Here is a 14,582-nt window from a genome sequence, read left to right as displayed (position 1 = left end):
ACTGAAGTTGAAGATGACACTCTAAGTTTGAACCTCTGACTTTAGTCACCATTAAGATTACTTGCCACAGATGGAATCATCTGTCAGAAAGGAAAGGAACAAGCTACCTGATTACAAGGGTCTTAGAAAATACACATTAAATTTTCATTTTTAGTGTGAAACATGTTAAGTCAATTCATTTAATATAATGCTGACCTCAATTTTTTCTGTTGTTTAGTGTTAATTAACAGTATAGCACAAGTAGGGAAATGATAAATAAGATTAAAATGTCAGTGGAAAACATATTTCATGTAGGTCAAAAAGAAAGCCTGCATTCAAAAATACTCCTGAATGGGAAGCCAAAATAATTCCACCAGAACTTTGAGAGGAGCCCCAAAAAGTCCAGTTTCAAAAATAATAAATAAATATACAAACTATTAAGCAAAACCAGGAATATAGAATACTTTGAAACATCTGCTTACATCCATTTTAATGAACAATTAAAGGATACAATGTGTTAAAGACATACTGAAAAGACTAAGAGTGGGAAAAGACAGATGAATCAAATTTTGTTTATATCCTAAATAATTACAAGAGACTTTGAAAATGTAGTGTAATTCATCTTTTCTTTCCAGTTTAAAAATTTCTATCCATTGCCTCTATCTTTGGTGTCACTGCCACCAATAAACACAGTATACAGCTTAGAAATCTAATTACTATCTTCAACTAGGAGAAAGTAAATCAACATTACTCCTTTAAAAATGAGATATAAAGAATGTGATCCTACTTAATTTTGTCTCATGGTCCCACAATATTCTGAAATATCATGCCAAAATGTAAAAGTTTAAAAGGGAACATCATTTGCTATAATTAAACCAAAAATTTAGCTACTGTACGCTGTTGTGATGACAGCTAGTAGTATGCAGAGGCTACAGAAAGACATAAAATACATATGTTTAGCTCACAATTAGTCAAAGGAAGGTTCACTTTAATGTGAAACTGAAGCATGGACAACATAATGCCTTCACGTAAATATGCTACAGCTTTGTTCTCTTGCAGTTTAAAGGGATGGTGTAATTATCTTAAATTTACACAAAACATTATGAAACATGGTAGTTGTTCATGATTAAAATAAAATAGCAATGTAAATTAATTTAACAGTGTTAAATATATTCACATGATCACCATTGTGATTCAAAATGGCCACTAATGGAGTTACACAGCAATATATGTACATAATATTTGCCACAACAGTTTTTGTTAAGTTTGACTTTTTGCAGACCAGGTAATTTCATGAGACAAATAATCTTGTATCATTCTTTCATATTATGAAAGGAATTAAATGTTGTAAGTAGTTTCATTCCTCTAGGGGAGGGGGAAGGAAGAACCTCTAAAAAGTCAGTGCAAATTGAAGAGAGTTCTACCTTCTTGAATATTTGAACTTGTAGACCAAGATAAGATTCCTATAAGCTGAGGATAAACAAACCTTAAGATATTAAAGAATCTCGTAACATTGTCAGCGGCATTTAGCAGGTATTTGCCACACAGAGGAATCCCAAGTCCTATAGCAGAGCCTTCTGAGAATATTGTTGCTGTGGCTGAGGTGGCTGTTGACTGCCTCCTGGCTGAGGCAGTGTTGATGATGTTAAATTATAGTTTGGCACCTGGGACATATTAGTTCCTGCATTCTGGTATATAGTGACATCCGCAGTAGCAGCAGCAGCAGCAGCAGGAGGAGGACTATATACTGAAGCCTGGGTGGGATATGTATTTCCTTGAACGGAACTGACCATTGTGCTGTGGAGGGGGGGAAAAACACTCGATTAGATCAATACTGACTTATATAGCCATTTAGAGATAAACAGGAAAGCCATTCATTAAACATTAATTCATTCTTTCAGTCCAGACTATAAATATTTATTAAATACCTATAAGAGCCAAACCCAAACATCGCTAATTTAGGCACTGGGAGATCATAAAGAAAGAAGTGAAAAGAGTCCTTATTGTCAGGGAGCTTAAATTCCAGTAGGAGAAAAACGATAAATTTATAACAGGTCAAGTTGTCATAAGTGATATGAAGAAAATGAAATCACAGTAGGAAGACCAGGAGCACATGGGACAAGAGATTCTAGTTCATGAGCAGTGGTAAGGGAAGGCCTCTCAGATAAGACAACATTTAAAAGACAGCTGAAAATCATGAGAGAAGGAGTCATATTGATTATCAGGGGAAAGGGGTCAGTGTATCAGGCAAAGAGAACAGTAAATACAGAAGCCTTTGAGGGGAGAAAATGCCAGGCATGTTCAAGGAACAGAAGAGAGGCCATGATGGAGAAGCAAGAGCAAGCAAAGGAGAGGAGACCATAACATCAAGTGGCAGAAGGAGGAGGAGAGCCTTAGACTATGTAGTGCCTTGTAGACCATAATAAGGATTCGGGCTTATATCTGAGTGAGATGAAGATACTAAATAGCTGGTTTTGGACAAAAGACGGATATAATTTGACTTCGGTTTTAACAGACTCACTTTGGGCCAATGAGAGATACAAGGATACCTGAAAGGAGGCTACTGAAATTGTCCAGATGAAAGATGACAGGTAATTAGAGCCATGGTGGACATGGTAAAGAGGGGAGGAAAGGGTTAGATTCTGAAGGCAGTGCCATCAAAATTTGCTCATGGGAAGTAGTTAAGAGTGCCTGAAGTTTTAGAACTGAGTACCTTGGAGAGAAGCCATTCACTAAAAAGGAAGACTACACATAAGGACTACAGTAGATCTGGGGAGGGAAAATCAAAGTGTAGTCATAGACGCACTAAGTGAGAAACCTAGGAGATTCACAAAAGATAACAGGCCTAGAGTCCAACTGAGAGGTCAGGACTAGAAATACGCATTAAGGAGTCAGCACACACCCAGTATTCAGAGTCATGGACCTAAATGAGATCCTCTGGGGAGTGACTACAATCAGAGAAATAAGTAGTTCTTATTTAAACCCTAGACTAGAAATAAGATAAAGAGGCACCAGGCAAAAACTCACAATTCACCCAATACTCTCTTACATATCGCTGCTCTGCCCTAGTTCTCCAGCTTGTAACCCATATGCAGTCATTAGTTAATCTCCTTTAGGATTTAGGATTAACTCTTTCCCCATCTCTTATCATTTTGTCCTGCAATTAGACAATCATTTGTTGTCTAATATACACAATCTGCCGGCTGCTTCTTTAAAAAAAAAAAAAAGATTTATTTATTCATGAGAGACACACAGAAACAGAAAGAGAGAGAGGCAGAGACATAGGCAGAGGGAGAAGCAGGCTCTTCAAAGGAGCCCGGGATCACAACCTGAGCCGAAGGCAGACACCCAACCGCTGAACCACCCAGATGTCCCGATCTGCCAGCTTCTTACCTAGCCCCTAAAAATTCATCTATACTACTGCCATTTATAGCCCTTTAATAACAAGCTTTCCCAGAGAAGACCCAACCTCTTTAGCATATCTCTATATAGAATCATTCATTATCCTTGCCAGTAACTCCGAGTGTATCTCTCCTCTGTTCCACCACAAGACTTTAATCCTCTAGTAACAGTGCACTGTTTGGTAATGTCCAAAAACGTGCCATGTGTTTTCACAATTCCTCAGTTTATTCATTCCATGAGTACCAAGGCATTTCATACTACCAACTCTTTGCTAATGATAGAAAAATCTTTCTTTATTCCTCCAGGCTAAGAATAACATAGCTTGAACATATTTTCTTGTAAATCTTCCCTGAACCACAAGGTTCACCTACAAGTATCATGCTGCAAGTACCTCTATTTGTAATTTGTTATAATTACATATTTGTGTCTGCCTCTACCAACCATAACCAGTAAGCACTTTGAAGCTAAGAAATTCAATGGTCAGCTAATATTTGACCAGGGGGCCAAGACTACCCAATGAAAAAAGGATAGCCTCTTCCATAAATGATGCTGAGAACTGGATAACCAAGTGCAGAAAAATTAAATTGGACATCAGTCTTATACCATTCACAAAAATGAACTTGAAATGGATTAAAGACTTATATTGAAGACCTGAAACTCCTAGAAGAAAACAGAGAAAAAGCTGTTTGACATTGGTCTTGGCAGCAATTTCCTGGATATAACAGCAAAAGCACAAGAAACAAAAATGATGTTAGCTTGATGTAGTCAAACTAAAATGCAGTGCAAAAGACACAATCAACAAAATGAAAAGGCAACCTACAGAATGGGAGAAAATGTTTTTAAATCATATACCTAATAAGAAGTTAATACCCACTATATAAAGAACTCATATAACTCAACACCAAAAAAACTAACAACTTGATTAAAAAATGAGCAGGGGAAATGAATATATAGTTTCCCAAAGAAGACAGAAAATGAGCAGTAGGTACATAAAAAGTGTTCAGTATTACTCATCATCAGGGAAATGGAAATGAAAACCATAATGAGATATCACTTCACACCTGTTAAAGTAGCTATGGGAAAAGAGAATCCTTGAGCAGTGTTGCTGGGAATGTAAACTGGTGTAGCCGCTATAGAGAACAGTATGAAGGTTCCCCCCAGAATTAAAAATAGAACTACCATATGATACAATAGTCCCATGTCTGGATATATATCCAAAGGAACGGAAATCAGGACCTCATAGAGATATCTGCCCTTCCATTTTCACTGCAGCAACGACTCACAATAGCCAAGATATGAAAACAACCTAAATGTTTACCATTGCATGAATAAAGATGTGGGGTACGTACACACACACACACACACATAATGAAACATTATCAGCCACGACAAAGAAAGTAATCCTGTCACTTGTTACAACTTGGATGAGACAGGAGAACATTATGGTAAGTGAAATAAGATACAGAAAGACAAATACCATATGATCTCACTTAAATGGTTACCAGGGCACGGGGGTTGCAGAAAATGGGGAAATACTGAACAAAGGGTACACATCTTCATTTATAAGATGACCAAGTTTGGGGACCTAATATAAAGCATGGTAGTTCTAGCTAATAATACTGTATCATATACATGAATGAATGCTGCTAAGGGTTAATCTTAAATGTTCTCATCACACACACACACACAAACACACACACACACTACACACACACATAAATTGTAACTAAAGGAGGGGACGAAGGTGGTAGCAAATACTATGGTGGAGTGGTAATCATTTTATAATATATAAATATACCAAATCAATAAACTGTATACCTCAAACTTACACATTTTTTTTTAATGTCAGTTGTATCTCAATAAAACTGGAAAACACTCTTAAGTCATAATGGCACAGATGAAATGTTCAGTAAACATCTGTTTAACAGAAATAAATTGAAATAAGAAACCAGTACATAGCTCTGCTCATCTTAATACTATCACTGTCATCACTGCTACAGGCAGGTTTAGGAAACTGCATCTAGTACCACTTTACTAAATTATAAGATTGTCCCAGGGTGACAGAACTCTGGACAAGTGATAACACTAAAACCAAAATTATATGTAAATGATTAAGAAATGGCCATCTAGGTATGAACTGAGGGACACTTAAAAGCCTGCCTACCAAAAATAGAAATAAAAATTATTCCTCATTGACTGTCACCTGTAATTAGAAAGCTTAAGTCAAATATGTAGTACTCCTCTATCATACTTCCAAACTCAATTCTTGCTCCTCTCAATTTTGTTCTCCTACATTTACTTTATCAATTTTCTCATTTAAACACGTAACACTAATTTTTATGTATTTATAAATATATGTTATATATGTATTTGTGTATGCATATATCTTTTTAAAACTAATATAAATAGTAAAATATAAATATGAATAATACATATGTATATTTAAAAACTTCCTCAAAGCCTTTGTGAAGCCTTTGCAAGGAATTTAAAAAATATATCTTGTTGGCTTAATAGAGCACTTGAAATTCCCATCAATATTTGAACATTTATTTATCAAATACCCACTGAGTTTCCAGCAGGTATAAAACTCTGTGCTGTACAGCATGCACACAAAGGTTAAAGAGATCTAGCACTAGCTCTCAATATATAATAGATCAGGGGGGATATAAACAAGTAAAAAAGTGACAACAAGACAGTAGGAGGTATGCTGGGGTCCTGTGACAGCAACAAAAGAGGAACAGTGTTGGGAGAGGCAGGAAGGCGAAACAGGTGCTTTGGTAAAGATGAAGGTCAACTAAGAATAAGAATTGGAATCTGCCAGGTAAAGAGGGCTAAATATTTCAAGGAAATACTCTACACAAAAGGCACCTATTGAAATATAGATGTGTTTCTTAAGAGATGATATAGATAGCTACAGTGTATCAGTGAAATCAGGGCCCGGAATACAGAGCAGGACCCTACACCAGGATTTCACATCTTCACTGCAGAAGCAGATAGAGCAACCCACATCAAAAAAGTAAGAGGATGCTTCAGCACTATAGCATAGCACAGTTTAAGCACCTGCCGATAAATTATCTCTATGGGCCTTACCTAAGAATGGTTTCCAAGCAAGCTCTAGGAACAAGGATGCTACAGCAGTATGTAACACAGTAACAACAGACTAGCTGGGAAAGAGGTAGCATTTCTAGCTAATAATAAAGTATCTATGCACATTCTCAACAATGTCTACCGGCTTTCTATCTAGTTTTTAAAAAGCATGTTATTTCCCACCAATCTGCTTATTTTCCATGTAAGTGTATTCGTTTTCATCAAATTTCAACTTAAAATTTTAAAAAGTCCTAGAAGAGAAAAAGCTATTATACCTAACTTTTTATCTCTATGCTATACAACCCAGTAGAAAATGACCTGTTTTTTGATGCCTATAATAGGCTTCATTACCCTCTTCTTAATGTCACTTAGGAATATTAGATGTGACCACAAAATGATGTGTGAAAATCCCCAAGAATCCCCAGTGTGACTTTTCTGAAAATGAATAATACAACAATGATGGCAATATGTTGGCATTTCTGGACAACTTCAACACTGATGGATAGGTTTATACAAATTGTGCCTATGTACACAGGCATAGGCCTATGAACATACAAAATACTTCTGTTGTGAGTCAGAATATCATGACGTCTAGAATGACACACTGCTGACTTCCTAATGTCTATCTTTTCTTCACTTCAAAAGAAAGACTTTGGTTTAGGGCCCTACTGAAGCAGAAGAAACACTTCTATAATTAGACATTTTATCATTTAACTATGTGCTAGGAGGCATTATAAGTAAAGAGCCAAAATATGGGTCTGTCATGTCATACTCCGCTACCTGACGCATGAACTATACAGGTATACGGCTTCTTGTACCTCCTTTCAAAAGTTTATCTTGCTGTAATATACTTAAATTCTGACACAGGGCAAAAAGAAGGAAATGTCTGTCTTACAAGCCATCCCAGAACTATAAATTCTAAAACAATAATGATAAAAACATTTAGATTTTATATGAAGTTTGTGGAGGATAAATTATAGTTATCAAATTTAAGTTTCATTAAAGTCCTTGAAATAGCATCATATACTCAAACAAAAACAGATTAAGGGTTGGGCTCAAGATGGCCCTAAAGTCACTCCATTTCATGAATGTAAAAAATACACAACTACATATGAAACAATTTACTCTGAAAAAGATCAGAAAACTGGAAAAACAGAACCTGTGCAACAAAGGACAAAAACCACTGAGACAGGCAGGAGAGGCAGACCATGTGGACAAAAAAAAAAAAAAAAAAAAAAAAACCATCCCAGGCACTTTGATCTACAATTGAGAGAGATCTCAAATATATATACATTTTCCCTGAGGAGAAATTAACCTTTAGATCCTGCATGAGGGGACTCCCCAAAATGTTGGGCTTTGAAAACCTAAGGCACTTCTATCCAGGAAAAACACAGACTATAGGGCACAAAGAACTTGTTCTTAAAGGGCTAGCCATGCAGACTCACTCAAAATCCAGCACTACAATACCAATTTGAAAAGTGCCTAGACCATATGTAAACAAGAACCACTTACTAATCTTGAAGTGCCTGCCAGAGAAGCAGGAAACTGCTGGGACTTTCTTCAGGAACACAGATACTGGTATGAGCCATATTAGTGACCTCACTGTACCTTGCCAATGTCTGTGTTAGCAAGTACCATGTTGGAACTGTCCTTTTAACCTGCTAGAGCCAGTAGTCATGTCCAGTGGAGAACTCTGCCCACAACCACAGCACAACCATGAGGAACCGTCATGCCAGGACAACAGCCCCACCTACCACCCTGACACAGCACATCTGTGAGGCACAGCCCAATCAGGCACCAGCCCCACCCACCTCCACACCCCAGACTGGGCCCTGACACAGCAGAGAAGTATGTACAATCTACAGAGGGGACATCCTATGAGCATCTAGCTCTGCTCAGACGGGATTATGCTTCTGTGTTCTATATGCTATTTACTACACAAGGTCACTCTTTCAAGATTGACACAGGTAGTTAATTTACCTAATACAAAGAAATAAACAGAGTTAGGCCAAAAGAAGAAACAGAGGAGTATGTTCCAATGAAAGAACATGGAAAAAAATACCAGAAAAAGACATTAATGAAAGAGCAATAAGCAATCTGACAGAATTAAAGTAATGGTCATAAAGAAGTTCATCACACCCAGAAGAATGGGTGAACAGTGATATCTTCAACAGAGAGATAGAAAATATAAGAAAGTACCCAACAAAAGTTACAGAAATGAAAAATACAATAACTGAACCGAAAAATATACTGGAGAGGTACAAAAGCAGGCTGGGTGAATCCAAAATTGGAATACAAAACAATGAGAATTCATCCAGAAGGAATAGAAAAAAAGAATGAAAAGAAAACCTTTAGTAAAATACCAAGAATAGCATTCTCATTATGGGGTCCCATAAAGAGGAGACAGAAAGAAAATACCAAAAAACTTATTTGAAGAAAGAATAGCTGAAAATTTCCCTATCTGGAGAATGAAATGAACACACAGGTCCAAGAAGCTTAAGAGAGTGCCCAAGAATATGAACCCAAAAGATCTACACCGGGACATGTTATAATTAAAATGGTGAAAGTGAAAGATAAAGAGAAAATCCTAAAAGCAACAAGAGAAAAAAAAAAGTTATTTCATACAAGAGAACCCCCCATAAGGCTATCAGCAGATTTTTCAGCAGAAACAGAAGACAGTATTCATAGTGCTAAGAGAAAAAACACTACAATAAATAATTCTCTACCCAGCAAGATTATCATTCAGAATTGAAGGAGAGATGAAAAGTTTTCTAGATAAGCAAAAGCTAAAGAAATTCATCACCACTAAACTTGGTTTTACAACAAATGTTAAGGAGATGACTTTAACCTGAAAAGAAAAGGCACTAATAAGAAGAAAACATACAAAAGTAAAAATCTCATTGGAAAAAGTAAATATAGAGTAAAGGTAGAAAAAATCACTTATACAACTAGGAAGATTAAAATACAAAAATAGGGGATGCCTGAGTGGCTCAGCAGTTGAGTGCCTGCCTTTTTTGACTCAGGGAGTGATCCTGGAATCCTGGGATCAAGTCCCACATCGGGCTCCTTGCATGCAGCCTGCTCCTCCTCAGCCTCTGTCTCTGCCTCTCTCTCTGTGTCTCTCATGAATAAATAAAATCTTTAAAAAAAAATACAAAAATAGTAAAATTAACTATAACCGCAATAATTAGATAAACTCAAACCTTAGATGAACCAAGAGAAAGAGAAGGATCTAATAAACAAAATCAGAAATGAAAAGAGTTTGGACTGACAGCACAAAAATACAAAGGATAAGCAGCAACTACTACAAACATATGTCAACAAACTGGAAAATCTAGAAAAAAATGGAAGTTACTTGAAATAATCTTCTACAAGTGAATCACAGAAAAACAGAAAATCGGAGTAGACCGATTAATAGTAGTAAGATGGAATCAGCAATAAAAAACCTCTCAACAAACAGAAGTCTAAGACCAAACAGCTTCACTGATGAATTCTAGCAAACATAAAGAAAATTTAATACCTATACTTCTCCAACTCTTCCAAAAAACTGAAAAGGAGAGAATACTTCCAAAAATCAATTTATAATGCCAGCCTTACCCGCCCCCCCATACCAAAACCAGATAAGGAAACCAACCAACCACACACACACACACACACACACACACACACACACTAATTACAAGCCTATCACTGATGAACACTGATGCAAAAATCCTCAGCAAAATATTAGCAAACCAAATTCATCAATATATTAAAAGGATCATATACTATGATACCAAGTGGTATTTATTCCAGAAATGCAAGTATGTCTCAATAACCACAAATCAAACAACATGATATACTACTTTAACAAAACTAAGGATAAAAATCACGATCATTTCAGGTGCACCTCGGTGGCTCTATGGGTTAAGGCCCAACTCCTAATTTCGGCTAAGGTCATGATCTCAGGGTCTTGGATCCAGCGCCAGCATGAAGCCTGCTTAAGATTCTAGCACTCCCTTTATGCCTCCCATCAACACCCCCTCCCTCACTCAAAAAAAATTTTTTTTAATTGTATCATTTTCATAGATGCAGAAAAGCATTTGATGAAATACAGTATCCATACAGAGGGACCATTACTGACATAAGAAAAGACATAATGACACAGCCACAGTAACACTATACCCAAAGGAAAAGGCTGAAGAAAGCTTTTCTTCTAAGATCAGGAACAAGACAACGATGCCCACTCTAGCCACTTTTATTCCGCATACTATTCGAAGTCCTAGCCACAGCAATTAAGCCCAAAAAAAAAAAAAAGAAGGAAGGGAAAGAAAAGAAAAAAGAAAGGGAAAAGGAAAAGGAAAAAGGAAAGGAAATGCATCCAAATGGTAAAGAAGTAAAACTATCATTTGCAGATGATGATAGGATACTATATGTAGATAAGCCAAAAGACACCACCAAAAAATTGTTAGAATACATGAATCCAGTGGTCAAAAATGCTTGAAGATTTTGTAAACACACAAAATCAATATACAGAATTGTGGCATTTCTTATACACTAATGACTTATTAGAAAGAGAAACTAAGAAAATAATCCTACTTATAGCTACATCAAAAAGAATAAGATATCTAGAAAAGAATTTAACCAAGAAGGTGAAAGACCTGTACAGAAAACTATAAGGCATGATGAAAGAAATTAAAGATGACACAAATAAATGGAAAAATATTCTGTGCTCACGTGTTAGGAGAATTAATATTGTTAAGTCTCCATACTATCCAAAGCCATCTACAGATTCATTACAATCTCTATTGAAATTCCAAGGGCATTTTTCACAGATCTAGAACAAACAGTTCTAAAATTTGTATGGAACCAAAGAAGTCCTGTATAGCCAAAGAAATCTTGAGAAACAACAAAGCTGGAGATATCATGCTCCCTGATTTCAAACTATACTACAAAACTACAAAAACCAAAACAGTGCAGTATCAGTATAAAAAGAGACACAGAAATCAGTGGGACAGAACTGAAAGCTCAGAATTACACCTATACACAAGGACAATTAACTTACAACAAAAAAGCCAAGAACGTACACTGTAAAAGAAGGATGCATCTTCAGTAAATGGTGTCAGCGATACTAGACAGCCAAATGCAAAAGAATGAAACTAGGCTACCAGCTTATACCATACACAAAAATTAATTCAAAACTGGGATGCTGGTGGCTCAGTGGTTGAGCATCTGCCTTTGGCTTGGGGCATGATCCTGGAATCCGGGGATCCAATCCTGCATCACACTTCCTGGGTGGAGCCTGCTTCTCCCTCTGCCTATGTCTCTGCCTCTTTCTCTCTGTCTCTCATCAATAAATAAATAAAATCTTTTAAAAAAATGGATTAAAGACTTGAATATAAAACTTGATCACTAAATAAATAAATAAATAAATAAATAAATAAATAAATAAATAAATAAAACTTGATCACCATAAATTTCCTAGAAGTAAACACAGGAGTAATAAGCTCTTTGACATCAGTCTTGGCAATATCTCTGGGGATCTGACTCTAAAGGCAAGTGAAATAAAAGAAAAAAATAAATGAATGGGATTATAACAAAATAAAAAGCTTCTGCACAGAAGTAACCATCATTAAAATGAAAAGGTAAAAAAAAAAAAAGGTAACCTACTGAATGGGAGAAAGTTTTTGCAAATCATATATCTGACAGGGGATTAATATCCAAGATATATAAAGAATTCACATAACTCAACAAAGGAAGAGAAAAGCCAATTTAAAAAGTGGGCAGATGATCTGAATAAACATTTTTCCAAAGAAGACATAAAAATGGCCAACAGACACAGGAAAAATATTCATTCCACATCAGTAATTATGGAAATGCAAATAAAAATCACAATGAGATATCCTCTCACACCAATTAAAATGGGTATTATCGAAAAGACAAGAAATAAGTATTGATAAGGCAGTACAAAAAAGGGAACCATCATACACTGTGGTGGGGATGTAAAGTGGTGTAGCCAACAGTATGGATATTCCCTAAAAAAATTAAAAATAGAATGACTATATGATTCAGCTGTTCCCCTTCTGGGTATTATCTGAGGAATACAAAAATATTGATTCGAAAAGATATATTCAACCTTGTGTTCACTGTAAGTTTATTTACAAGAACCAAGAAATGGAAATAATCAAAATGTCCACTGACAAATTAATCGATAAAGATGTGTGGCATATGCCTTTGTGTGTGTATACAGTACTGTATGTAGTATACATATACTTACTCAGGAGTAAAGAAGTCTTGCCATTTGAGACGTTAAAAGTATTATGTTATGCTAAGTGAAATAAGTCATATAGAGAAAGACAAATAGTGTATGATTTCACTCAAATGTGGAATCTAAAAACAAACAAACAAACAAAAAAACACCACAACAGCCAAGCCAAGCCAAACCAAACCAAACCCACAAAGAAAACTGGATGTTACCAGAGAAAAAGAGGGCGAGGGGACGGGTGGAATGGGTGAAGGAAGTAAAATGAATGGTGATGGATGGATGTAACTAGACTTTTAGAAGCAATCACTTTAAAGCACATACAGATAAAGAATTAAAATGTACATCTGAAACTTATGTAAGTTTATATGCCAATTTCACCTAGATAAAAAGAAAAATTATAAGAAATTTTAAAAATACAGAACCAAGACCTGAATATAGCAGTTCAGTGAGTAGTAAGACAGAAGACTAGCTTGCTGGTCAGTAATGCAATACTGCAGAGGTTCATATAAAACCCACTCATCACCACAAACAGGGCTGACCATCTGGTATTAAGTGATGGCATCTATCCTAGGTTTTACTCATGCAGCTCTTATGGTTACAGGTGATTTGGGACATTTAAGAGTTATAATAGCAGTAACTCCAAGCAAAAGTAATATAATAGTAAAAAATCAAATTACTTAGGGTAAGAAGCCTGAGTCTGCTGACTGGAAAGGGCTGGGTTTACAGATGGTGGAACTGCTCCTTGGCTGAGAGAAGACAGTTGCTCTGGGGGAAGACTGTAGCTCTGGAGATGGCTCATCTGTGCACTCCCTGCAACCAGGTAAGTACCACTTTGAGGAGGTCCTGGATATACCTAGAACAGTTCATGAAAAAAAAATTTTTTTTTTTTTACATTTTCTAAGATTTTAATAGGTATGCCAAAATTTCTTTCTTTTTTTTTTATTTATTATTTATTTATTTATTCATGATAGTCATACAGAGAGCGAGAGAGGCAGACACAGGCAGAGGGAGAAGCAGGCTCCATGCACCAGGAGCCCGACGCGGGACTCGATCCCGGGTCCCCAGGATCGCGCCCCGGGCCAAAGGCAGGTGCCAAACCGCTGCACCACCCAGGGATCCCAATTTCTTTCTTTGTATAGGCATTCAGTTACAAAGTGAACACAGTGAAATCTCTGAAATCTTTCTAAAAGTTACTTCTTTTGACAGGCATTTAAAAAAATACTTTACAAACAGTGTATGTTCTCATTCATTTGGGGAATATGAATAATAGTGAAAGGGAATATAAGGGAAGGGAGAAGAAATGTGTGGGAAATATAAGAAAGGGACACAGAACATAAAGACTCCTAACTCTGGGAAACGAACTAGGGGTGGTGGAAGGGGAGGAGGGCGGGGGGTGGGGGTGAATGGGTGACGGGCACTGAAGGGGACACTTGACGGGATGAGCACTGGGTGTTATTCTGTATGTTGGTAAATTGAACACCAATAAAAATTAATTTATTAAAAAAAATAAAAAATAAATAAAAAAATACTTTTCAGTGACGTGGGCTTCTGATTTTTGTTCTTAAGTAAACATGAGCTAAGCTCATGTTTATCTCATATAGAAGCACTGAAGGAATTTACCTTGAAACTTTATACTAATATCATTTCTCTTTCCATATTGATATTTTAAGTACTTCCCTAAAAGGAATCCCCAAAAAATGCTTAAGAAGTGTCTTTGAATTCACTGTTTCAAGTCAACAGACTTCATTTGCTTATAGGTATATGTATTTCCATTACAGTTTAGTAAACACAGAGCAAGCTAACTTTCAAAAGGAGGGGTCAACAAACATTTTTGCAAAAGTCCAGATAGTAAATACGTTAGGCTTTGTGG

The 14,582-nt window shown here is 36.3% G+C and overlaps 1 protein-coding gene across 2 annotated transcripts in view; it reads right to left on the bottom strand.

The window, feature by feature from the left end:
• Window positions 1-452: 452 nt before the first annotated feature.
• STAM (signal transducing adaptor molecule) overlaps window positions 453-14,582 on the bottom strand; it is a 79,191-nt gene continuing 65,061 nt past the window's right edge. For both annotated transcript variants that reach the window (XM_055332603.1, XM_055332604.1), the window contains 2 exons: window positions 13,390-13,565; window positions 453-1,776 (listed from right to left, as the gene is read on the bottom strand). In XM_055332603.1, the coding sequence (XP_055188578.1) occupies window positions 1,542-1,776; window positions 13,390-13,565 (411 nt within the window). In that variant the 3' untranslated portion in view covers window positions 453-1,541. The remainder of the gene's footprint in view (window positions 1,777-13,389; window positions 13,566-14,582) is intronic.

The sequence above is a fragment of the Nyctereutes procyonoides genome, unplaced genomic scaffold (genome assembly GCF_905146905.1).
Source record: "Nyctereutes procyonoides isolate TBG_1078 unplaced genomic scaffold, NYPRO_anot_genome, whole genome shotgun sequence".
NCBI lineage: Eukaryota > Metazoa > Chordata > Mammalia > Carnivora > Canidae > Nyctereutes > Nyctereutes procyonoides.
Note: the sequence above shows the minus strand (reverse complement) of the source record. Positions and strands in the feature narration are given on the sequence as shown.